At 39.7% G+C, this 27190-nt stretch overlaps 1 protein-coding gene across 8 annotated transcripts in view; it reads left to right on the top strand.

Annotated features, from left to right (window-relative positions):
• Rfx3 (regulatory factor X3) overlaps positions 1-23361 on the top strand; it is a 266547-nt gene extending 243186 nt beyond the window's left edge. For all 8 annotated transcript variants that reach the window (XM_037205516.1, XM_037205509.1, XM_037205501.1 and 5 more), the window contains 2 exons: positions 14570-14612; positions 16866-23361. In XM_037205516.1, coding sequence (XP_037061411.1) covers positions 14570-14612; positions 16866-17104 — 282 coding nt within the window. In that variant the 3' untranslated portion in view covers positions 17105-23361. The remainder of the gene's footprint in view (positions 1-14569; positions 14613-16865) is intronic.
• The last annotated feature ends 3829 nt before the right edge of the window (positions 23362-27190 follow it).

Genomic DNA, 27190 nt, shown 5'->3' with positions numbered 1-27190 from the left:
GCAAAATTCAAGTGAGATACACTCTCAACACTGCCACATAATCATTGTAATAGAAACTCTTAACTACATGAATAGGTTGCAAATGAATAAGATAAATTATAGCATAATGCGAAGATATATTACTAAAACATAGGTATAACAATAAAACATAAATTAGCTTCTGTAAAATCAGAGCTCTAAATGTACATCCTAATCTGTTTGCTTACTGTACCCTTACCCAGTTTGTAAGAAAAATCTTTTTACTATCTATATTAATGCACCATTCAGTCCACAAAGAAAACCAAGGCTGATTTTCTCTATTCAGTCTCCCATAGCACTATACTTCAGAAGCCTTTTAGTTAGCACACATTTTTGGTCTTAATCCTACCCTCTTATCTAAAATTATTTTTATCTGTGGAAAGGAGATGGGTAGTCAAGAAGCAGAAAGCCTCCCTCTCCTCCACACCAGCACCACCACCACCACCACCACCTGGGCTCCTCAGATATTATCCTAAATTTACCCTCTCTTCGCCCTTTGGAATTACTCTTCCTCTCTTGAGAAGTGGAGGCAGGAAGAACAGAGGATCAAGGCCAACCTGGTTTATATAACAAATTCAACACTAGCTTCTGCTGCATGAGACACTGTTTCAATAAATAATTAAGTCTCTGAGTGGGTGTATGCATGCATGTGTAGTGGGAAGGGGGAACACACGTGTGCGTGCGTGCGTGCGTGCGTGCGTGCGTGAAGAGGATTGGATGAGGGGAACTGCCTTTGTTAGACACCAAATTTGCAAGTACCTTCACACAAAGTAGGAACACCATTTCCTGAAAAAACCAACAACTGCTGTTTAATGATTATTAATAACATCATCATAAAAATCAACAATTGTTGATATTGAGAACTTATTATATACTTAGCTGAATTATGATCTTGAGCTTCCTGCTTATATTTCTGTTTTGGTAGTGGTCACAATGTTACTGTCTGAGCATCATCTTTGCATGTCTGTTCTGACCCATCTCCAACCACTCACTAAGCCTTCCCAATCTCAAATCACTCATTGTGCAGTCAGTATTGTCTTATGTCTTATTTCCTACCTAAAGCTCCTCACTAGTTTACTCTTCTGTTAATTAAGGAAGAAATTTCACCCCTTGTACAAGAGGCATCAAAAACCCAGCCCTGGCTCCCATCAGCCTCAGCCTCTCACTTCCCCTGTCCCTCTTACAACTATGCTAGCCTTCGTGCCTTTCCATCGCTAGACTACTGCATAAGTGCTTCTTTTTCCCTGAAGCCCACAGAGCACCTTTCGCTGCCTATTCTAATGCCTACTTTAGGGTTTAAATATCAGTTCTAGGGAGACCTAGTCCTCACAGACTGTGTCATTCAAGACTATTATCTTATTTTGGACTTTCACTTCTCATTCTAAAGCTTACCCAATAGTAATTGCATGGTTCTCCATATGATTTGTATAAATGAAAATTTGATGCCTGAAGATAACACAGAACTTTCAAGTCAAAGGAACTGAATTTGGGATGAGCCACATTTCTCTGTGTTGAAAACTAGACTTCTTCCTTCTAAAATTAGTTGACTCATTTTCTTAACAACTCTGTTATGATTTGACTATGACAGTAAACAAAATGGATTTTGACTCTCTCTTCAAGGAACTTGTATTGCAATAGGAGATGCATATTTATTGAGCATTCTCTAACTACATAGCTACAAATTCTCAGTGCTGTAAAGAAAGGGTTTAGGGGATTAGGAGATGCTTGACGGGAGGAGCAATTACTCTTGCCTGGGAAGGCCATAGAAGGCTTCCCCAAAGAAATAATATTGAGAGGAGGAATAAAATACTCTAAGAAGTTAGAAAATTTGGAGGCATGGTGTCAATCATCAGAAGCCCAATGAAAAGTGACATGGATCTAGTGAGATAGGGACTGTGGTGGTTTGAAAGAAAACGGCCCCCAACAGGAGTGGCACTACTAGGAGGTGTGGTGTTGTTGGAGTAGGTGTGGCCTTGGAGGAAATGTGTCACTGGGGAGTGGGATTTGAGGTCTCCTATGCTCAAGCTATGCTCAGTATGGCACACAATTCACTTCCTGTTTCCTTCAGATCAGGATGTAGAACTCTCAGCTCCTTCTCTAGCACCATGTCTGCTTGCATGGCACCATGTCCCTCCATGATGATAATGGACTAAACCTCTGAAACTGTAAGCCCTCACCCCCAATTAAATGTTTTCCTTTATAAGAGCCGCTGTGGTCATGGTGTCCCTTCAGAGCAATAGAATCCCTAACTAAGACAGACATCATGGCCAGTGAGAAATTTTCATGGGAAATCTGGGGTTCAAGTAGCAGCAAGATGAGGTAAACACTGTCATGTTCCACAGTTGGGAGGATTGGGGCCACGAAGAAGCCAAAGATTTCAAGTGAGCCCACCCCACACCTCTGTAGTCACTGTGCTGGTGCTGAAATTGTATACAGAATGGTTGAGTAGTTTTCCCAAAGTCACAAGGAAGGTACAGAATGTGCTTTGTATCACTCTTTGCTACTGATGCGCTGCATTCATTACCTGTTCTAGGCTGGGTAGAATTGGAATGCAGGCACTTTAGAAGTCACAAGGGCAGCTGTGTGAAGTACTAGTGACTTTGGTGGACATTTGTTTTGTCTTTATTACTGCTTTCCTTGGGACAGGGAGGGAGATTCAGATCTCTAACTAGGTGAGAAAAAGGGAAAGCCTTTAAACTTAAAACAGTTAGTTTATCTTTTCACTCATAGTAGCTCAGTAAATAAATCTTAAAACTAATGTTGCCTTATTTGAACAGGTGAGAGATCAACATGTTTTCAGTCAAACACAGTAAACAGGCAAAATCTATTTTGAATGCACTAATATTCACCAGTAATGCAGCCATTTTTATTTTTGTTTTTGACTACATGACAGAAAACAGAATTTATTTACAGTCAGAATTCATGTAATTTTCAGATGTTTATATTAGTATTTTAAGTGTGCACATAGATTTTCTGACAGTGATGAGATTTTAAGAGTAGGTATAAGATAGACAAGTTACACCTGTCGCACACCTGTTAAACCTGGTAAATGAAAATTCCAAAAACCATAAAACATTCTATGCAATTCTTGACAAGCCAAATTGAGCAGAAAAATATCCTTTTTAAAAAATTGTGACTGTTTAGAATCTGTTTGGAAGGCTGTGGTGTGTGTATCTTACATCTTAAATACATAGTTTACTAACATGAATATATACAATTCAGGTTACTTCATAAAATGATTCTTCATGACAAGCATTTTATATTATATATTTGAAGTTAATTAATTTGACTTCTTTTCAATCATAACTATACCCAGATATTATTAGTTCTAAACCACCTCTGTAGCCAACATTTCAAAAGAAAAAAACAGAAAATATGATCTAGGCATGATGCCACATACCTGTAATGTGGACATTTCAAGCCCGAGGCAAAGAATTTTGAGTTTGAGGCTAACCTTGGTTATAGTAATGAAATCTTGACTTGAAATCTAAAATAGAAACAAAAAGATTCTTTAATTGTTCAGTTCTGAACATAAATATGGAAAACAAACTATAATAATACTATCTGGAGAAAACATTTCCTGGATTCATCAAAGTTAATATATTCAGAATGAAAGAGAGAGAAAAAACTAAAAACCAAAAAGGAATAGTCAGAATTCAGCAGACAGACTTTGGGGTAATTGTGAAGTTAAAGGCTACCCTTTGGAGGAAGTACAGCCGTGTACATAAGCATGGAAGCTTAACCTAAAATCAACCAAAGGCTAATGGTGCCAGTGAGTAGGAGTCTAGGGCAGCTAGGGTATACTGAATGTAGGCCTGTGGAACAGCAGACTTGCTGTAAAGCATATTTTAAAAGCAGGAACTGTGTTACAAGTTGAGTTTTTTGCAGGAAAAGGCAACTATCTGAATAGCCGTAACAGAAGATGTATGGAATCTTGTCAAAAGCTATGTTGTTATTTGTAATAAAGTTTACTATCCCTAGCTAACATTTTAATTAAAGTCAGATCCTGTCACATTGCTAGGTGTTTTAGATTCACATTTATTAGTACTCCAAAAAGATGTATCAGTGTCACCTTTCACCATGAAGGCCAATGGGAGTGGAAAGTCACCAGTCAGAAATGGCAATTGCTAAAACTAAATGGACAAAATGCTTCAGTCATATACCAATAAGCAATGCTCATAATACCCACTTAAATTTGTCATCATATAAATTGCTTGCATATTTTTTCCAAATAGGAACTATGTTATTAACCTTATATCCATAGCATACAACACCCAAACATAAATGTGTGTGCATGCTCATTCTCTCCCATAACATGTAAACCAAATGCCTAGTATGTAATATTTTATCATTTTGTTCCAAGGCTTCTTTCTTGGGTTTTTATAGACGTCTCTTGGTCATCCTGCTACTCTATCCTTCACTTTTTCTTAGATATTTAGAATATGCAAACTAAATGCAGTATTGGTTTAAGAAATATGCAATTGGAAGGTCAAATGTATTAGAAAACAACAAATTATACCTTTTAGCTCCTTCACACACACACCAGATCTAAATGAAATTTATTTCAAAATTTGTAGTTTGGTTTCAGCTCTAAGTCTGCTTTCCTGTATTAGCATAAGTTCAGACAGCCTGAAAGTAAATCGTGAATGAGACACCCTGGATTAGCCATGGAAGAAGCCTTTCCTGTATACCACCATCTACCAGAGTCCTGGGACTGCTCTTTACAAACTCTTCCATTGCCTCCTGCCTTTCTCCAAGCTTGCCATTCTGTCGTCTTCTCTTGGCATGTGATAATATTGCCTATTTGTTACAGCACAGAGAAGGGTTTAAGTTTGATTACACCATGAGTCCAGGTGTAATCACCAACCTCCCTCAGGATCTTCTCCATCAGCCCACTTCCTCTGTTGAGTCCCCTTCTCTGCTGGCTAGTAGCTACAACCACTCCATCCCTTCTGTGAGCATAGAGAATCCCACAATAAGTATTGGAAACTAATCACTGAGGGAAATACAAAGGAAGGACAGACTGCCAACTCACAGGACTGCTTGTTGGCTCTTATGGTTCATTTATGAGATTTCCTTTCTCAAGAAAGTAGAGTCCCCAGGCCAAGTGTACCTTCTAGAATACTTCAGAGATCCTCTCCAAGGTGTTAGGTTTTTGTTTAGGTGCTTACACCTGGATATCCTCAAGTTGGGGGAAAGAACAAAAACAGAAATTCAAGATTACCTAAAAACACTTCAACAACTGAAATAGTCACTGTAGACCCCGAGAGACAGCTGCAGCAGTCAGTACCTGTCACTGGGTTGTTTAGAGAACATTTTGGCCTGTGGCTGCTTGGAGAAAGCAAGCCCAGCGTCAGGTTCCTGGACATAGATTAAGCATGATGGTGCCACCTACTGGCTTGTTTGCCATACTTCATGATCCTGGGCCTACCCCAAGTGACCCTGAGAAGTTGACTTCACTGTAGTGTGGCTCTCTGTTGTAGAGAAGTTGGTAGTTGCTGATCCCACTAATAAAGGCAGACTGCCCTTGTTCAGTGTGGGAAAGGTCTTGGTGTTATTTATTTCTTCCTTTTTGTGACAGGAACTTGCTTTATGGCCTCCAGTTTATGGCAATCCTCCTGCCTCAGCCCTCTGAGCATTATGATTTTAGATGTATACCTGATTTAGAGTGGGAAAGTTCCTTTCTTAGGGAAATGACTCTTTTTTTCTTTTCTTCATGCTCTTGTTTTACTAAAATACAGTGCGCAAATTGTCAGGAAAAATGGTCTCCATAAGAATATGGACCATGAACAAAGCTACTGGAAGCTCCACAAATCTAACTCATATTTATCTTGAAGAGACCATGTTTCCAATCCTGTTCAATCTCATTGTCTCCATGTGTAACTATTGCCTGTGTGGTGGTTTGAATGAAAATGGCCCTATGGGCTCATAGTGAGAGGCTTTATCTGAAAGGATTAGGAGGCATGGCCTCATTGGAGTAGGTGTGGCCTTGTTGGAGAAAGTGTGTCATTTGAATGGGCTTTGAAGTTTCAAATGCTCAAGCCAGGCCCAGTGGCTTTCTTTCTCCCTGCTGCCTGTGGATTCAGATGTAGAACTCTCAGCTGCCTCTCTAGCACCATGTCTGCCTGTATGCCGCCATGCTTCTTCCCCATAATGATAAGGGACTAAGACTCTAAATTGTAAGCCAGCCCCAATTAAAGTTTTCCTTTGTAAGTTGCTGTAGTTATAGTGTCTCTTCACAGCAATAAAACCCTAAGACAGCTAGTTATAATCAAACTCCAGTTCTTCTCTCCTGTAATAAATTAAAGCTGTTCTCTGCTATTAGATATTGCACATGGCTTCAGTGGAAACCAATAAGGTCAGGAGCAGGGTTCTTTCTCTTCTATACATCGTCTTTTTTCAATTTGTATAAAGTGTGTTCTTCTACCCTCAACCTAACATGTGCAGGACCAGGGGTTTCATATGTCTAAATATTTGAGATGTTGTGAACCAAAAAAAAAATCTGCTCCATTCATCTACCTTTAACTAAGGACATGTGGCATACATTTAACTTTCTGTCTATTCCAATGTCTGTGCCAGAAAACAGAGACAAGGCTGCAGCCGGCCTCTACCCTTGCATACCTCTCCTCTAGTCCACTCACTTATGAACACCTCAGGCTAGCGTTCAGGATTTGTCTGCACCTTGCAAATGAATTGGCTGCCCGCCCCACCAAACATACGCGCGCGCGCACATACACACACACACACACACACACACACACACACACACACACACACTTGTCTCTGAAGAGATTCACAGGCCTAGGAAGGAACTCAGGACCATTGGGCAGGGAATTCTGAGATTCCAGAAAACAGCAGTGTGACAGAAAGGTAGGCTGGAGAGGGAAACAGGCTCTAAAAGGAAGCCTGGATATGGGGGGGGCGGGGAACGTGACGGGGGACGGGGCACACAACCCAGGGAAAGGCAAACCAGGACACTCGACTGGGCTCAGAACAGCAGACTGTTCCCTGCTCTGGCCTTGGCTTGATGATGATGGTGAACATTCCTGTGTTTCAAACTACTTCTCTTCCAAAGCAGCTGTGGCCTGCATTGCCTTATACTTCACTACCTGCATGCTCTCTAGTGATAGTTTTTAGAGATTTTGAAATAGTGTGAAAATAAGTATGCTGCTATATCCACAGGGAACAAAGAGCCTGAACAGTCAAAACTGCATCTTAAATATGCTGCAGTTTGTGGGGGCAAATATGCACATTGCCAGAGCATCAGGCCAACCCTAAAGAGCAGGGCCATGAGCAGTGATAGAGTGAAAGCTGCCATTTTACGGAGCAAACTGACAGAAAGTGTGATCTTTTTTTTCCAGTTTCAGTGAACACTATTAGAAAATATATGGAAAAGTACACACATAGGAGAGAGCAACCAACTTTTCCAAGTAAACATCAGTATTCCCTACAGAATAAAGTTAGAAATTACTTGTCAGTAACCCCCCACTTCCCAGTTGTGAAACCTTGTACCAATGCTAATTGCAAAATGGTTTGATGACCCCTGTTCTCATTTGGGAGATACTTAAGGAAAATAATGTTCACAATACCTTAAAATTCAAATTTTAAACCATACCTTTCCTCCATAGAAAGCATCTGAAATAGTTGCCACTACCTAACCTTAGCCTTGGTTAATGAAGCACAAAGCATCCACCATTGTTGAGCATTATGTGACTTGTAAAATCCAGAATGTTAACAGAATGTTGAAAAGATTATGATTGACTAAGGAAGTTCTAAATCTGCATGTGAACACTCTCCCTACCTCTATGTGGGAATTCCTTTACTTACTTCTCAGAGTGGAAGTAAAAGAAATTAGCCAACACTCATCTGAGCTGCTCAGCATTTCTGGTTGTATGATCTCCACTTTCCCTGCAAATACTCAGCATATGTGTGTCCAGTCCCTGTACAAGCCACCCCTTCTCATGATGTTTGTTTACATAAAAATCTTAATCAACGTTAAAAAAAATCACTTTCAGCCCCAACCCTACAAGGAATGTATCATTTCAGAACCTCAAGTCAAAGCCTAACAGACTAGAATTCCTACAGCCCTCTTCAGTTGAGAGGTATTCACTTTGAAATCATCTTCTAATGGTTATAGAATGGAAGTTTAGGGTTCTATCCAGGGTAGCAGGAAAATGGGTGTGAAGACAGTCTAGCTTTGTCTCTGCACTAGACCTTTGGGTAAATGTGCATGTTTAATCTTGGTGGTAAAGCTGTCTAACTCATGGATGAGGAAGTCAGAAGTTTGAACAGTGTAAGTGGCCCAGAGTCACATAGCTGTAGTGGCAGAGTTGTGGTTTAAAGCCAGTCAAGCTGGTCCATATCCTGCGTGTTCTTGTTCTGCTGCACTCATCACTTTAAACTGGAGAGTTCAAAGGTTATATTTATTCTTGCTTGAGTCTCATTTGTGTCATCAGTAAAGCAAGCCCAGTATTTATGGGAATATTGTGAGGGTTAAATTAGGTAAAGTGAAGATGGAGTCATGTTATAAGGAGTAGGATACAGCCTTGTCCTCCAGACAGCTCATGAGTACCACCCCACATCACCAGCTACAGCAACAACAACCTTAGAAAGCTTGCTTGTGTAGCACTACTCTGGGATGCTGTGAGGTCTACACTGTCAGAGCCCAGCAGCCAGATGCCCAGTTGCTGACATTGTGAGGTAGATAGGGTAGAGAGAGAAGCAGACAGACACATAGTAAACACTTACTTCCATTCCCATCCCTTTTTGCATAAGTTTATAAATATTGAAATTCTGTGCATTGCCCAAGATTGTATTTGATTGTCTTTCATTAAGATTTAATTGATTGTGTACTTATAATCTCAAGCAATAATTTGTATAATTAGACCATCACTTTTTGGACCAACAAAGGTGAACTCAGGCGCTAAAATAAACAGAAAAGATAACAAAGCATAATGCAGGCTTTAATAATACTGTATTGTAACAGAAAAATAGCCCACAGACTTTGAATACTGAATCAAATAATCCATAGAATTACAAAGAATCCAGCAGCATTCTTTGGTATGTAGCCAAAGTGATAATCAGAGGCAAATTAATTCAGTGATTTGAAAAACACAACTAACTAAATAAACTGGGGAAATAAGTCAATTAGAAAGAAAACACCAGCGTTAGGGAGGAGCATCAATATAATGAGGTCTAGACAGTCATAGCTAAGCTTGAGTTCAATGTTGACTAATAGAATGATTGAAAGGTTTCCTAGATGATTGTAAAATGGCAGGAGTAAGGGGAGGAGTCAATACAGACTCTGCAAACTAAATGACAGAGTGGCATGGGAGCATATACCTATAATCTCAGCACTTGGGATTTAAAGGCAGGAGGCAGAAAGTTCAAGGCCAACTTCAGATAAATACTGAGTTCAAGACTAACCTGGGCTGCATGAGATTCTCTCTCACAATGAACAAAAAAAGACAAAGGTATCTTGTTCCAATGAGCAAGTAGAAACCATGTTTAGAGAATTTCATAGTTAACCCCAGTACCCAGGAGAAAGAGGCAGGTGGATTCTGAGTTCAAGGTCAGCCTGGTCTAAGTAGTGAGTTCCAGGAGAGCAAGGGCTACATAGAGAGACCCTGTCTCAAAACACAAAAACAAACAACAACAAAACAAATGGGGGGTGGCAAAGAGTTTTATAATTAATGTGCTCTTTGTGCCTATTAGATTTTGATCAGCAGTAGCTAGCCAGACATGCACATATATGTATAATCCACATTATCTTCCCATATATGTGTATGTGAAGTTGCAGCTACTTGGAGCACTAGCCTGCACCATAGACCAGCATGCCCTCATCCTGTGTCTATGTAGACGACCCCTACCACAGCTGATACTCATGGAGAAAGAAGCTTCTCTAGCTGGAGCTTTCCTCACTCCATGGTCTGTCAGCTGCTGATGTTCAAGGTCAGTGGGAATGCTTACCAGGCCTGTGCTAACACCAAGTTTGGATTCTGCTGTATATATGGCCTGGGTATCTGACTGTATCCTCTGTACAGTGTAGACGTCATGGAACCATGCGATGGTGCCCACAAACCAGGCGATCCTATCCCTTACTGTGTGGCTGCAATGTTAGAGTTGCTCTCTAGGCCTTCATTGGATGAGGAACTTAAAGGTGCTCTTGTCTTCGAACCCATACATCTTAACATTCTCAGTTTCAGTTTCTACTTCATTCTCCAGACTGACTACCTTGTGTCACTGACAGTTTTCACCTCTGTGATCCTAATAAACTTCTTAGGTACATGAAGCCTCTGCATCCTGCAAAGAACTACTCCTCAACACTTGGTTGCTATCAGGCTCCTACTCAAGGCTTCCCAGAGACCCACTGAGGAGCGCCTTGGCCATGCTGTCCTGCTTCCCACTTGTGCCTCATAGCCACTGTTGCTCTCACTGTGAGCTGCCAGGCCGCCAGGTTGCCAGGCTGCCAGGCTACACTGCTCAGATATTCTCTTGGGCTTCTGTGCCTCTCAGGGGGATTCAGTACTGGGATCTCTGGTTAGGATCTATAGGAAATGGTTTCTCAGACAAGAAGTCTTTCTCTTCAAACCAAACAGAGCTAGTTGAGGCAGCTTCTGCCTGTCATCCATGCAATGCCTTGTCTGTAATCCATGCTGGTTCTGACTTTACAGAATTTTCTGTTCATCTGGTTGACATAATTTTAATTCCTGTGTGTACTGAATGCCATGCATTTTCTACAAGAGCTCTTTTTAAATCCCTTAATTTATTCATTTATATTCCTTAGTGAAATGTGAGATCTCTATATCCCCTTTCACTGACCCTCCCCCCAAATCTGTTTCTCCCTCATGACTTTAAGATGAAAATACCTGACCTCAAATGTAACATCACATATGTACTATGTGGTGGTAGTCAAATCAACTCCCTGTTTTCCATAGTTGTGGGACGAATCCAGTTCCTCTGCCTTGACAAATTCCTAAGTTTTGTCTGGGAGGCTGAAATGAAGGAATAAGTGCATGTGTTTTGTGAGCATTTGTGTACTCTTCACTGTGTATCGGGCACCACACTAAGGTTTGGAATGACTTGGTGACAGGACACAGTCCTCATGCTGTGACACCAGTGTTATAGTTAGAACACACACTGGATGAGCAAACACGTTCAGCACTGCAGGTTCCTGCAGAAGACCCTATGAAGCAAGTGACTGGTCCAGTGACTGGGAGCAATGGGGAATGAGGTACTTCAGACAGAGCTGGGAAAGACTTCTTCAAGAAAGTGCATTGAGAAAGTGACCCTGAGGCTCCACTTATTTGGAAGAAAGCACACTGTGTCCTGGACCACTAAGAAATGCACTCTGTACTTGCTCTCACGTTAGTACATAGTAGCTCCTCTCTGCTCCGGTCCTTCCTACAGCAGGAAAACTCTACAAAAGGAGCTTCACCAATTTCTGGAACTAGAACTTTACAAAACCTGGGCTTTCTCGGGGAGCCCCCCTGTTAATTTCTATCCACGTCTTGTATGGCTCCTTTCTCTTCTGGCCTGATGCAGGTCCATGTCATCTGCCTGTTGTCTATGCTTCTCTTCTCTGTGCCTCCCATGCCTTTCTACTGCTTCTTTGATCAGCTGCTCGAACCTTAAGCCCATACAGTTGATTTCCAGTTCTCATTTTGACCCCTATGGTTTCTTGGGCTGCCTCATTTTCCTGCTTGCCTTCATACCTGAAGCAACTTTTTGCAGGTACTTCCATAAGAGCATTTTCCAAAATGATCTGACTGATACTGGTGGGTCAGTGTTCAGTTGTAGTAAGTGCTCATTATATGTTGAATAAATGAACAGATGGACTGACTCTGAATCTTACCCCAGCCTAACTATAGGGTTGAAATTAATTCCCCCTACTATTTATCGTGTGTGTGTGTGTGTGTGTGTGTGTGTGTGTGTGTGTGTGTGTACATGCACATGTATATTCTTCTCACATGTGAAATCCATATTTAAAAAAATCTCTCCTTAGGCTAGTAAAATACCTTCAGTTCTTCATTGGATTCTATGATTTCTCATTTATTGTCTCCATTTGCTGTGTGTGTAGAATTTTGTCATTAATCCCAGAGATATCTAAGGGCATTGGTAGTGTTTTGCTGCTCTTTGTACATCATCTAGCACGGAGCCCTTTGAAAAGCACTCTCTGTGTGTGAATGCTATTTTGCTAATGATTGTAGCAATAGGTGGTTTCAGGTTTGGGGGGGTTATTTTCAGTGTTATGAATATTCAAACACATCCAAGTTAAGCAGAAACATTCTAAAGAAAACCTTTGCATATAGTAACAAATGACTTTAAGGGTTTTTTTAAATTAACAAATACAATATAATTTGAACCACCATAATCCAAAAATTAAAAATATTTCAAAATATGACATTTTTGAGTGCCACTATAAAACTACAAGTGTTAACCACCCCTAACTTCATGTGATGGGTTACACTCAAAAATCATGTACATTAAAAATACTGTCTAAGATTGCCATCAGACTAGGTATATAAATTATATATGAAACAAATGAATTTTATGTTTACATTTAGGTCCAATCCATAATCAATCATTATATGTTTGCAAATATTCTAACAGTTGAAAAAAATTCAGAACTTTGAAACTCTTTTGCTCCCAAGCATTTAGATAAGGGATACAATCTGTCCTCACCTTTGTATAAGCAGAATGTGCTTAGAGTCATGACTGCCAGTTTATTTCAAGACTGGATCCCAAGAGTTATTAAATGAAAATCCAAATGTGCTTTCAATCAGAAATAATATAACGATCCTCAGTTTTGAACGTTCTCTGTCTATCGTCCCAAATATTTAACTAAGACCCAAGGTGGATAAAAAATTCCTGGAATATTTGTTGCTTGTTTTAAATTCTGTAATTCAAAATCATATATAATTTATAGTTTGAATTTTATTTACATGTACACAGGGTGTGGGCCCATGTACTTGGGATTCTCTTCAAATAACAATTTAGCTGCTAGGATTTTTAGGATTTTGTTGCCCAGTCAGATACAGCTGTGAAGTAGTAGGACAGCATCTCCAGCAAATGGAGGAGGAGTTATATGTTGAGGAGGCCCCTTCCCTTAGAAGCAGGCACCTGGAAAAGCTATGCATTTATTCCAGTAAAGCCGCTTAACAGTGGCTTATCCATGGAGTGGAATGCCTCTCCTTAATCTTCTGTTGTAACGCTAAGAACCATAAGGAGTAAAAGGATATATTATTATAAATATCCTGAACTGTGGCAAAGATGAATTTGATTTGAATATGGAACTCTTTATAAGCAAATAAGAATGTCCAAGACCAAGTGTAGTGAACAAAAATATGGAGTCATAATTGGAAATGAGATGGCAGTATGAACTTTCTGGAATTATGCATAAACTTACTCTGAAAGTGACTGTCAAAGAGGAATATTCCAGAACCCTCACCTTGGAATAAATGTATAAGCTCCTGAGTTAGCTACTGTGGAAGGTAATGTTTATTTAGGTGGAAAAAGAAACAACATGTACATGTTTGCAAAATAAGATCAGTTTTATTACTTTATAGACATACCTTGTAGATGAAAAATATACTCCTATCATGGAACTCTTTATAAGCAAACTTCCGAATGTAAGTAGAATTTCTGTCTCATCCTTTTTAAGTCTGTTGAGAAATCTGAATTTCTAATAACTACTTTGAAAAAAAAATACCGTGGAATCCTTTCTAAAAGCAGATGCTTTGCGTTTCACTTCGCTTCTTTTGGATTAGCTTTGTACCTCTGCTAGTCAGTTTTTTATTTAGTGTATCTATCTTTGTTCCCCCTGAGAGACTCAAAATGTACTTTCTTGCTGTTAAATTATCATCAAGCTATTGAACCAAAGTAGAAAGGAACATCTATGCCCATGGCTGTTAATTGTTCCACAGTGCTGAGAACTCTTGTTCACGTTGCCTGTGGCAAACGCCTTTCCTTTTTTAAAAAATGGGGCCTTCGTATCTTGGTAAATAAGAGCATCAATTAATTTAAAGAAGGTTCAAATTTTAAAATGTGAGCTAAAGAATATTTCATTTCTGGAGCTCACATTGTATTCGTCCCTCTCACTGCTGAGCACATCCCCATGACCGCTACACCATGTTCCAGCCATAAGGAAGGCCCCAGCTGGACTCACTGGCCGAGCATGGGGAGAGGAGCTGGTGTATCCTGCTTGATGGGGGCTTTTCCAAATCCATTTCATCACACCCATCACCATCCAGGTCAGCCAGGCCTGTTTCTTCATTGCTGAATTGAAATAAAAGTAAAACGGAGCATGGAAGCCAAAGAAAATTGTTATTCTCTCTCAGAGAGGTGAAGGCAGCTTGATCACGACTTATTTTAAACTTCAAATTTGACACATTGGATTGGAAAATTGTGTGGCCTTTCTAGTTAGAGATCAAAATGGTCAGCAGTTCACACTTTTAAAAAGTCATGGAGTGGTGTTTTTACCACAGACTGATAGAGTGTTCTTTTATTCTGTCAAGTAGTAACTATTGCACAAATGTCTGTTATTCTGCAGTTCGGTGATTTAAATGCTGTGTCTCCTGGAAATCTGGATAAAGGTAAGAGCTGAAAACTTTGAAGGACTTTTTGACTGAGATCCTGTGAGAGGAAGCAGCGTGACTGTGCAGCACTCTGATCCTCTGGATGTAGCAAGCAGACCTGGGTGACAGCAGGAGCCAGCTGTCCTTGGCATCCCTCATGATGTTGCTGTTTGTTTTTTCCATCCATGTCTTCTTCACGTGACATGTATTAGATGCAGAAAAGTGAATTTCAATGCAGTCCCAAATGTCTTTAAACTTTCTCACAGAAGTTCAATATAAATCACAATTATTGACCATGACCAAAATCCTGGAAGAAAATTCTAATATTGGACCAGAAGTTTTTATTCAAGGCCAGGCAAGGAAAAAATCCCTTAGCTTACCCATCTACTAGTCAGTTAACTTTTCAGTGGAAAAGAACAGTGATGTTTATTGTAGCAGTGGTGTTTATTGTAAAGCCACAGTGAGCAGTGGTTCAGTTGAGAAGGATGAAGAGGTCAATGCTGGCATTGTCAATTGAGTGTGTGCTGCTACGGATGCACGATGTGCACTCCTGAAGAACCTAATGGTCAATAAGACAATGCACTAAAAAGAATAGGAGGGTCAAAGGTGAGTTGAGTGAGACTAGAACACATAAATCCTACCCAGCTTTCTAAGAACAACTTATGAAAATGATGATGCGCTTTTAAATCATAACATGTCTTTCAGTAAAACAACACCACAGTAAATATAGCCATCTTTTTGCTTGGGACTTGAGGAATTGTGATAGTTATTGGATTTTCTAGGGAGAACTACAGTTATACCTTCTAACCAGAGCCTCTAGAGAAACTAAGGCCAGAGGAAGGGCTTGGGAGTCTACAAAGAGATGCAGCACTCTTTACCCAAGTGTGCTGCCCATGGTTCCCAGTGTTCTCCTTCTGTGTCTGTTGAGCAGAAAGCATTATGCTAGAGCCATATTTGTATCATCACTCTTTAGATATCCCTCTCTGACAAGTTGCTATTACCACTGTTCTTGGCTTAATTTCCATTTTAGTACCAGAGCGGGTAAATTAGAAAGTTAGACTCCCTCAGCATGTACCACCAGCTTTGGAGGTACAACCTGTGGAATTGCAGTAGTAGCCTTCAGGAAAATAAGTGGGTGATTACTTACCTCCAGCCTTCTTCATAAAGTGAGGAAGGAAAGAATCTGGCCAACCCCAAGAGTACCTCACTGCAGCTTTTGTGCAACTAAACTCAAGTGGGTTCGCAGAAAGGAGCACAGATGTCTATAGAATGGCATCGTTGTCCTGAGGAGCTGGAGAAAGGACTTGCTTTCCAGATTGCACTGTTGCCTATCCTAAGGAGCCCCGTCACTCAGAGAAGACAGACCCAGTCAGATAGATTGAGAACTCCTGAGTGTGTTCAGACTGTTCTCTCAGGGCTATTTCTGTCTATAAGATGGATAACAGGACCCTCCACTCTTCCCATCCCTGGCCTGCTCACACGGAGTTTGCCCTCTTGCTACTGCTTGCTATATGGTTTTGATTGTTTTTCACTTTGGAAAGTGGAGGCCAGAATTTGTGATCTGCCATCACCTTTTTGATGGGGTGCAGCTGGTTCTATTTACCCCAAACCCTGGGATTTCCCCAGGCTACAAATGGAACATGAAGTTTTGTGGGGTTTTTTCCACAAAATAAGTTATATCAATGTAATAAAATTTGGGAGCAAAAGTGAATGTTTTATATGTTTAATTTCCAGAAATGAATTTTAAGTATTTACAGTATTAGTGCTGCCAGCAAAGAAGTCCTTTGTGCATTTTTTAAATCTCACATTACCACTTCATTATTTAGCTTTTTCTTAGCAATTGAATTAAGAATTCATTCAATTGGTGTTAGCTGTCTGTAGAGCAATAGTTACGCAGTAGTAATATCATGAGTCATAGTGCAGTAGTTTTTCTGTGGAACAGCACAGGCCTCGTCTACATTAAGTCAGCATAGACAAAACATAGTCTAAATTTTTGTGTGCCCTCCCCCAAGACCAGTATAATATGCCAAAGTGACTACTTTATGATGCCACAAGTTATGCCATTATTCAATACAGAAATTTTATATAAAATTCCAAACATCTGAAAGAATTGTAGCTGTTTCACTGTAGCACTGAGGGGAAGAAAATCCCAGGAGAGGAAAGCCAGCAAGCTTCCTCCCCTAGGGAAAGCTGAGGATTCTGAGTGAGCCGGTATGCTCAGGTGCCTCTGACGCGTGTGTTGATGTCTTCCGGTGGTGTGTGTTTGTGCAGATGAAGGCAGTGAAGTAGAAAGTGAGATGGATGAAGACCTGGATGATTCTTCTGAGCCTCAGGCCAAAAGAGAGAAAACAGAGTTGAACCAGGCCTTCCCCGTCGGCTGCATGCCGCCGGTCCTGGAGAGTGGTGTGCAGCCCAGCCTCCTGAGTCCCATCCACAGTGAGCACATTGTCACGAGCACTCAGACCATCCGGCAGTGCAGCGCCACGGGCAACACATACACCGCAGTCTAACGGCAGCAGGAAAACCGGTTTTCCAGCTTCTTTGACCCCACTGATCTGGGCTTATGCTGAAAGTTTAACAAGCCTGAAGGTTAACTGTTGTCAAAAGTCTTTCTGTGCTGAACATTACCTTTTTGAAGTTGTGAAATGGAATGGGTGTATGTATTTTTCCAGGTCTTTTTTTTTTTTAACACAAATTATTTGCCTTTTAATAATAAGAGGTCCCCCCCCCCCCCCCCCGCTTCCCTTAGTTTCAGGTGTCAAGAAGGATTTTTACAACACGTAATGTCATTGTTTTTGTTTTCTCATAATTAAAAAGTAATTTACATTTTGTAGCTTAAAATATTTTATTGTTGATTGTTAGTCTTGGTGTATGATTTTATGTGTAAGTTTTTTAATTAGATGCACTTCTGTGAAATATCAAAAGAAATGAATTTCTTTGATTTACACTGGAGGCATGCCCATTTGGCAGCAGATGCATCAAATTTGCTTCTGAAAGGTGCTTTTCATTGGACAGAACCATGAGACACTATTTTGATAACATTTTGGAGTACAGAGAGAATACAGAGCGTTTTTATTATAGTGCTAGAGGGTTGGGAAGGTCATCTATTTTTCTCTGAAAAAAAATGAGCTGTGCATTTATCAGTTCAGGGTAAATGACAGAATGGCAAGAGATTATGCTAATATGTACATAATTTGTGTACATAACTATTACACCATGTTAACAATGCAAGCTTCCGTTAGGCATCGACTTTTAACTATTACTTGCATACCAGTTCCTCTGTTTAAAGACTACTGATTCTGTATTGGGACCACTGCACAGATGCATTCTGCTCTTAAGTGGGGCTGTTATAGTTAGATACTGAAGCTGAAAAATGACTTGACTTTTTTTTTAAGTGTACATGCTACTTATACTGAGCTGGACATACAGGAAACCATTCCATTTGGATGACTTTCTTTTATTCCAGGTCTTTTTTCTAATAGTAGTTCAAAATGCTGCTATTATAAAAGAAAATGTATAGAATGCAAGGAATGTAGCGCCCTGCATATTGTTATTTCCTGGTTTCTAAAGTACATGGATTTCAATTTTACACAGAACCTGAAGGCAGTGTGACTGGCACACCTCACTGTTGCTGACCCCGATTCTATAGGATTTGGATAGGTGGCTGGATGGACCATTGCCATTGAAGAATGTACATCAGGGATCATCGTACCTCGGCTATTACATGGTGCCTTAAAACAGAACTGAGCTAAGGTTTAGTAAGGTTTATTTTGTTCGTGTGAATAACTCTTCAATCCATTTGGTAAAGTGTGCCTGTCATGCTCAGATTCCTGAAGTAAGGACAGGTCACATGTTCTTCAAGGGGAATTTAGGGGGAAATGAAGCAAAACAAAGAGACAAAAACTTCAGTTTCTCTCTGAGTGACTGTGAGTGGACTTGTCTATGTTTTATCCTTGGAGCTGAATATCACTTGATTATAAATCAGATTGCTAAGGGTGTGGACTAACAGGCTAGTTTTCATACAAACATTTTACATAAAGATCGTATGTTGTAGACCATTCTTATCTAGTTACAATTCTGGAAAGCTAACAAAAAAAGCAGGTACTTATTGAAGTGCATCTTTTCAGTCTAAATGTCTGTCTGTGTGTCAGGTGTCTCTGTATAAACACACACACACACATGCACACACACACACACACACACACACACACACACAGGCACTCACCCATGCATGCATGCACACACATGGAGCAGGAGTCGGCTACAGTCAGAAGTGAGATCCTAAAGAGCACAGGCTCATCACATTTTATTTTGCATGAAAAGCCAAGGTTCTTTTAAGAATTCAACCATCATCATCATCAACAACAACAACAACACAGGACACATCCTTTCGTTTAACTAACTATAAAAGTAAATCAGTGAAAGTCAATAAATAACAAAATCAATAAAGCCAAAAAATGAAAGGAAAGCACAAGATGATGTATAGATCACGACTGAGGCCTATATCAAACTGAAGACTTCATCTTTCCAGTTGGGTTGGGTGAGGGGTATGGTTGAGGTGATGAGGCTGTACCACTCTGGAAAGTTAAAGATACCAAATGGCTTATCAGGAAACACAGTGTATTGAAACTGTTCTTGCCTGATTGATTGTCTCAAACTTCTGAACATCAATAGCATTTCTGAAGTAAAATTAAAATGGCATAAATATAATTTTTAGTGGATTCTGATTTTATATCGAGCAATTTACTTGAGTCTTCACTGGCATCCAAGCATCACTTCATTTACTGAAGATCCCCAAAGGCAATGAATTTGCATCCCCCTCCCCTGCATAATCTATCATACGCTACAAAAGACCATGGATCTACTTCATTGCAAGTTAGAAAATGTTTACACATAAAATTTCAATCATAACAGAACTCTCTCCATTTTAACTATCCCTCCTGAGGTCTTTCAGTCTCCTGTCTCTACCAGTCATCCCCGGATGACATCATGTCTGTATTGGACCAAATGTATTTACTGGTTTCACTGTGTTTATTGGTTGATTTTGAATGTATTTGTATCACTGTTTCATTTAACCTAATGTCGGGGATACTCGTATCATGAAAGGAATCTGCTGACAATGGACAGATGTAGATTCGTGAGAGTGAGGGACTAAGTGGCCCTCCAGATTTCATCATTTCTACCAGTTGTTCATGGTTTGTTCTAAATTAGGACAGAGTAGAACGTAATTATTACAGTTGGAACTGACTCTAAAATATTCTGGAATCTTATATAAATATTTAGGAACATTAATCCTTTTACACCAGTGTAGATAGGTCTAACTAATACACACAACAGAATACCTATGGCTTATGACACTTCTAATTATTTGTAGTACACACTTGCACACACATCAATTTTGGATTTGAATTGTGAAATATATTAGAAAACAAAAACAGTAATTAAATGCAGGCATAAATTAGAATAATCAAATTTGTTGTAGTCATTTAACATTTTGTTTCCATTTTCCATTCACTGAAACTGGCTTTTCTAAGTATCAGCCACTACAATGAGACTTCATTGTAGACTGATTGACATAATACTCATTTTAAGGACTTCTGGTATTTCTTGGCATTGTAATCAAATGCTAGTCTTGAAATACACGAGTATGAACCAAGTGCTACACTTCCAGTGAGGAAAAGGGGAGAGAGGTGCATGAGCTATTGGTATATTTCAGAAGAGATATTTCCATGTAATACAATTGAGTATCATAGGTATAGTTTAATATCAGTAAATACTTTGAGAATTATAGCCAAGAGATTTGCGCTTCCAAAACCAGTGAACAATGGGTGGAATGGGTGAACTTTCTCCTGGGAACACAGGGCCCAGTTTCCTTTGGATATCAAGTTACTAATAACTTCAGGATTTGTATCCAAATCATGTTTGGATTGACTGTATGAGTCTTACTGCCTTTTCAGAAATCTGCGTTCCTTTTTGTGATTTTCCTTGTACTGTATAGCACGGTTCATGCACCTCTCTTTAGATGGTGTACTTTAAAAACAGAAGTAAAATACACCAATGGTTTTCTCGCTGCATACCTAAAGTCAGTAGTGTGCAACATGAACTGCCTTTGATTTGTAGTAGATGTTCAAAAATGAACATGTTCTTGCAGAATGCTGTAGATGTCAGTCAGGAGTGAGGACAGCTTCCATGCTGTCATTGTGGGCCTTTTTACATGGACACACTCTCTACAAGTGTTTAATGCATTGTCAGTTTTTAAAAGATTATTATATTATTATTTGAAATGTCTAAAATAATGCTGTGCTTGAAACATCTGTTTAAACAAAGTGTGTCACTGTGATGGTCCTCATTGCGTGGACACAGTAGGAAGTGAAAAACTTGACTAGTCACATTTGTACACGAGGTAAGGCAGTGGTTATATATAACAGATTGACTTTGTCATAACCTCCCCCTCCCTAAATTCTTTTGAGCAAACCAAACTATCCAGAAATGAAAATCAGAAGTCTCTGTGGATCACATCAGAGTATGGGGGAGGAGGGCCGGCATGCAGTGTTGTTGAACATCGGACTGTGACTGGATCAGAGCAACCTCCATGTACATGGTAGACAAACCCATTAACAGAACCCTAGTGTTTCTGCGAGTCTGGTGATTTTCAAAGACTGGAATTGAAGCATCAATTCAGTGCTTAGTTCTGGTCCTGGAAAAGCTCTTTGCTGTAATGCCTTGTATTAACCCTTTGAGCATTGTAAGATATACAATGGGGGATGAAAGCCTTCCAGATCATTTATTTAGACTTAAAAAAGTAAAATAGCCTCTATATCCAAATGTCTAATTACACTGTTTTTTAAAGGGGGGTCAGAAAAGAAAGTGTCTCCATTCCGAACACTTGCATTTTATATACAACTCTTAATTTTACTTCAAGAGGGCTTAATATATTTATTCCCAAATATTCACTGCCATCTAAGTAAGTGTACTGTTTACAGAAGACAAAATCAACTTTTCTAGCATCACATGACTCTCTAGAAAAGGAGGACACATACGTGGGCCTATGCAGGCCTATGTTGTAACTGATTTCTGCACACTGGAGGTACCTGATTGCCTTTAAAAGGTATGATAAAATAAGGGTTACATTTCTTCTTTTCTCCCAAAACAAAAGATCTCATTTATTTAGCTTTAGAAAATACAAGTGTAAGTGAAGCCTTAGGAAGAAATGAGTTCCACTGAACACAGCTGAACTCGGGACATTTAGGCTCTTTGGAGTTGCATCTACCATAAAATATTATTTGGAAATTCATACGGGGCATAATTTTACCTATGCTCCAAAACGTTAATACTAATAAGACAAAGAGAGACAGAATGGCGAGCAAGGCACTCACTTGCTCTAAGCTCTTCTGTCAGGAGCTGCTGTGACTACTGCTTCAGATATCTCTGAATGTCATTCTGCTTACATTGCTGATTTCTTGGAGGGAATTTCTGGACAGTTGATCTGGTCCTCCCCTGTGTGACAGAGCACAGAGTGGTGTTGTGTGCAGATGTGCCTGCGCCGCCCTCGCCTGGCGCACACACAGGAGCGTAACCTATTCCGATGTCTGCTGGACATCTGTAGCATAGTGCAAGTGTCCGCACGTTGCTTCTTAGGCAGTTGAGGAAGTCAGACCATGCAAATGACTCATGTGTTAACATGCAATACTCAAAGGGTTTTACTTTAGCTCTCCTCTTTTGAATCTTCATGATGATTTACTGTAAATGCTTCTCAGTTTGCATGCCTTGCCCATTGCTGCTAGTGATTTTATGTGCCAGTAGACCTGAGTTTAGTTTACCAATTTTACTTAAATAGTAAAAGCCGCTTACAAAGTGACTACCTAGGATTGATTCTCCTTTTGTTTAAAGGGATTGGTGATACGTCTTTTTAAAAGAAATGTTTTGTCTCTTCTATTTGGTTCTGATATTTGAATCTTTTCCCCCCCTTTTCTTTGTTTTCTTTCTTTCTTTTTTTCTTTTAAATAAAGTATGACGTTGGGATTGGAAGCCCTGAGTAATGAAATATTTGGTAAGAATCATTTATGTAGCTCAATAATGATGATAACAAATCTCTGTGAGAAGTTTGATTCTGGGGAGGAAAGCAAAAATAAAACTCTGATTGACTTTTGATGACCAAGTAAATTTTCCTGGAATAAATTATCATTTCTGAACAAATGATTGCCTTGTTTTAGCCTACCATATTCAATTTTATATGATCTGATAAGGAAGGTATTAAATTTTATTCGTTTAAAAACATCTTTTGTACTGAAGCAGATTCTTTTCTCTGCTCATCTCCATCATCAATTTGGACCTGTGGTGGCGACCAATGAGTTGGTTCCAGAAACTTACGTGAGTGCCTTGAGAACACTTGGGAATTTGTGCCTGAGGTGGTAAACTTTTAATTAGGTTAATTGTAGCGCTTACCAATCAGTAACTCCACTATCACTCAGGGCTTTCGTACCTTCTAGGTAAAACTTCTTTCATTGTGTTTTTTTTAAATACTGTATTTTTTTTAAGTGCCATCATTTAAATTTCACTTAGTAAGTGGCAGATTACATTCTTCAGTCCCACAAGCACACAACATAGGAACACTAGGAGATATTTGAGCATTTATTTTACAATCGACTGAATATATTATGTAAATGAGGTAAGCAACTTTTGTAGAGATTGTATGTGTGAGATAATGTAATGTTCTTTTCCAGTTTTTGGACTACAGTTGAATAAACTTTTTAATTATTTAAAAACATCTTTACCGAATAACATGTGATGGTTTTTGTATAATGTATTTGATTTTGTAAATACGTATTTCCTGATGTGATTTTTGTGAGAAACGCTAAATCTTTTAGTATACCATGTCCTCTCAAGATTGGCGGGAGCTAAATACTAGTTTGTGGGCGATTTGTATTGTGTACTGTACAATAACTGGGGAACTTTTATAATTATAAAAATATATATTAACTTTTAGTGTGTTGTTTAAACAAATGACTGGAACATACTAAAGATATTAGTAGGATTTTTTCTGAATATTTCAGACTTGAACTCAGGCTAGCTTTCTTGTGTTTTTCAAAACAAAATGGTGTCTTGTCTTTTAAAAATCAATAAATTTGTTTCCTTGTTACAAACATTTGAAATGGCTGGTTTTTCCCCCTCAAATCTTTGTCAGGGAACTTGTATCACGCCCCCTCCTCTAGAGGGGACTCTCTGTGCCATTCATTAGCTTAGAAACAAAATGAAGTTGTTTTCCTTCTTTGTGTCAAATGAAATTGGCAATATTTACACATGAACAGCACAAAAAGAGAAAACAAAATTATAGGCCCAGCAGGGTACAAATCTTACCCTCAAAGAAAATTAGTGATTGAGTGCTGTTTGATTTAGAAGCTGTCAGCATTCCCATTGTAAATCCAGATTTCTGCATGTTCATAATGTGTTTGTTTCATGTCATTTCGCATTGATAGCTGGCATTCAAGTTCCTTGCTTAAATTGAAATAGCTTATTAAAATTCATTTTAATGCACTTAAGAAGATACCCCTGCCCATTTTTTTCTTTGAATATGTACAGAAAAAATTCTTGGATGCACATTTGTGGGAGTGATGAATGAAAATCCTGTAGTCACTATCATAAAAAAGGTTAAACATTAATATTTTTTAACCTTTCTAGCACTGAATTGTTTTCAGATCATAGTATCTATAGTTTTCTAAAGTGGGGAATAGCCAACTTTGAGGGTTTCCTTAAAAAAGAAATAAAAAGGAGATACTTGTTATCAACTGTAGTCGATAGTAAAGTTTTGACATCTTAGTTCATAGCAAGTCCAGACTACTACACTCGTGTGTGTGCGTGCGCATGTGTGCGTGCGTGTGTGAGCATGCGTGTGCGTGTGTATACATGGCCGTGCGGGTCCATGTACATACCAGAACATATTTTCCTACCAGACCCTCTTGTTACCAGTCTTTCGATCTTGTTTTGCTCAGACCCCTGACTGTTTCGTCATTAGCCACTTATTCACAATTTTGCCTGGCAATCAGGTAGGTCACCATTCCATGTAAGGACGACAAAGAGACAACTAACTCACAAACCTGTGGCCTCTTGGGGGACCCCTGGACAGCACTCTCTTCCCAGACCACTTCCTGACTCAGAGCTGTAAAGCAACGTGAGCCAAAGGCTAGCCTCAACTGCTTACCCATAGACTAATGAATGGGAAACAAGTCATTCCTCCTTAGTTTCTCAACTCGCGGGGGCAGATGTGGGTATGAGCCCCGCTCTCGATCCGAATCACCTGCATGAGACCGCAGTACTTACCGCAGTACTTACGAGGTGTGTGGCAGGTGCCTCCCACGTGGATACTGTGCTTGGATCTGTTTTATTACTAATTGTGCAACAGCAGTCGTGTAAAGTGGGCCTGTCTTGTCATTTCCAGGTAGAAATGTCACTATATTGGAGCTCGGTCAACTTACCGGGGGTCATTTATCCATGATCAAGTAAGTTGTGTCAACAGAATCTATTCTTGATCTTAATCTCTTTTTGATATCCTCAAAAGAACTCTTGATGGCAGCGCAGAATTTATTTTCTCATCCGCTCGTTTTTAAATTTTCCAGGAGGTAAAATTATTTCCTCTAGATGCACAGATGCTCCTGGGATTTTTTTTTTCTTTATGCATTCAAAAAATAGCCATTGACTCGCCAAGAGTTTCTTTAAAACTTCCAGCTACTCCAACAACATTTGGGGATAGAATGTCTCCGTTTCTTTCTGCAGACTATTTTTAGAATCAGCTCATGTGTCTTTGCAATTGTCTTGCCTCTAAACTCAGATGGTCTGCACCTCACAAAACACTCAGCTTTGTTAGCAGTTCTGCATTATAAGGCTCTGGGCGGTGGGAAGTGTGATAAGCCTCTGCAGTACTGCAGAGCATAGAGTGCTTGTGTAGGGGGAGGGGACAGTTATTTATATTAGGGTTTTTTTTTTTTTTTTAATTTGTTAACAGAAATTTGTAAATACCCATACCAGAAGATCTCATAGTATATCCACCTCTATAAAATGTGGATTTCTGATATTGATAGAAAAATCAGATAATCTGCCAATAGTGATCTTGAGCAACTAGGTTTGTGTCCTCACTGCCCTGATACACTTGCTGATTGTAATTGCTACGTTTTCTTTACTCTGGCACCTGCCTCACCCTTCAGGCATGGAGGTGTGGGCTCATTCCTCACCTTCTGTGGGTGTTGGCACTTCTTTGCTAGATGTGATTTGTTGTTTGTTTAGCTGAGGACGGAAGAGTGGTCCTCACTATGGGAGAGCCGGAGTGTGATCTCAGTGCCTGTCATGGTCTCAGGTAATGTCAAGTCATCCACAGTGGCTGATGTGGGATGAGAAAGAGCCCTATGGTGTGTGCTTTAAGCTGCACAGTTAAGGGAAGCCCCAGCCCTCCCCCGGGGTGCTCAGGCAGTGGCTTTTCTGTCCATAAGCATCTGTTGAGTGGGAGAAGACCATCCTTCCTCCGACACCTGTTTCAGTCTGTAGCAATTGAAATCAGTGCCTTTTAATATTTCATTTCAGGTCTAACCAGGATTTCCTGTCCAAAGGCAGGAATATAGGAAGTTTTGAAAGAATTGGTTTCCCATACCTAATAATTCTACCTCTAGAGAAAGACAACCTCTGAGGGGAGCAGCCTGAAGAGATTGCCTTGGACGAGTCTATTATTACTCCAGTTGTTCAAATCCTGTGTACCTCAGCTAGCTGCACTGGCGCCATTCACAGAGAGGCACTGGTCATTCAACTCAGGGTTTTTCACAAGTCTGGCAATCGCTTTCCGGCAGCTGGTTCTTCACTTACACAAGTGATAAAGAGGAAGAAGACCAGGTGCCTTGTTAATGCCTTCCTGTTGCTTCATTCAAGGAGGAAAGCAGGCGTCAGTATTGTGTATATGACAGAGTTGGAAATGTTCCCATGAAAACAAAGATCTCAAAGAGCAGGCTACTGGCTTGGAAGTGGACAACTTTTTTTTTTCTTTTCCTTTTTTTCTTTTCTTTTCTTTTTTTAATTGAGTTTTTTCACACAAGGTCCAAAGAGTCTAAAAGAAAAGATTTCAGAAACGCTACCAAAGAGGTAGTGCCTGTCCTTATGGAAGACCTATAGAGATGTCAACATGCTTGACTTCTTAGAAATGGGACTGCCATTCAAAAGTCTCCTTCCTTTTATATCTGATCTAGTGACAGAGGATGTTGATGTTGATGAAAAACAACATGGACAAAATTGAGGGACAAGATTCAGATTGAAGTCTATGGAATCCTGAGCAGATTTCCAAGGAGACTTTCAGAAAAGAGTTCATCACGAGAATTATGTGTAAGAGAGCGAGGCAAAAGAAATCATATGTCCCTACCATGTGCTCATTCTGATGTTCCAGAGAGGAAAGGGTTACCAGCTGGTCTGAGCATCTCTCCTCCAGCTAAAGGGTTGGCCCTTGGTTAACTGTCAGTGTTACCATCCACATAGTGCTATCATGTACCAAATACTGATTGAAGAATGTTCCAGAGAATGTTGTATTTAGTTGCAAAATTGTTTTGTGTATAACTTACAACTCG

This window comes from Peromyscus leucopus, chromosome 1 (genome assembly GCF_004664715.2).
Source record: "Peromyscus leucopus breed LL Stock chromosome 1, UCI_PerLeu_2.1, whole genome shotgun sequence".
In the NCBI taxonomy this organism is placed as follows: Eukaryota; Metazoa; Chordata; class Mammalia; order Rodentia; family Cricetidae; genus Peromyscus; species Peromyscus leucopus.
Note: the sequence above shows the minus strand (reverse complement) of the source record. Positions and strands in the feature narration are given on the sequence as shown.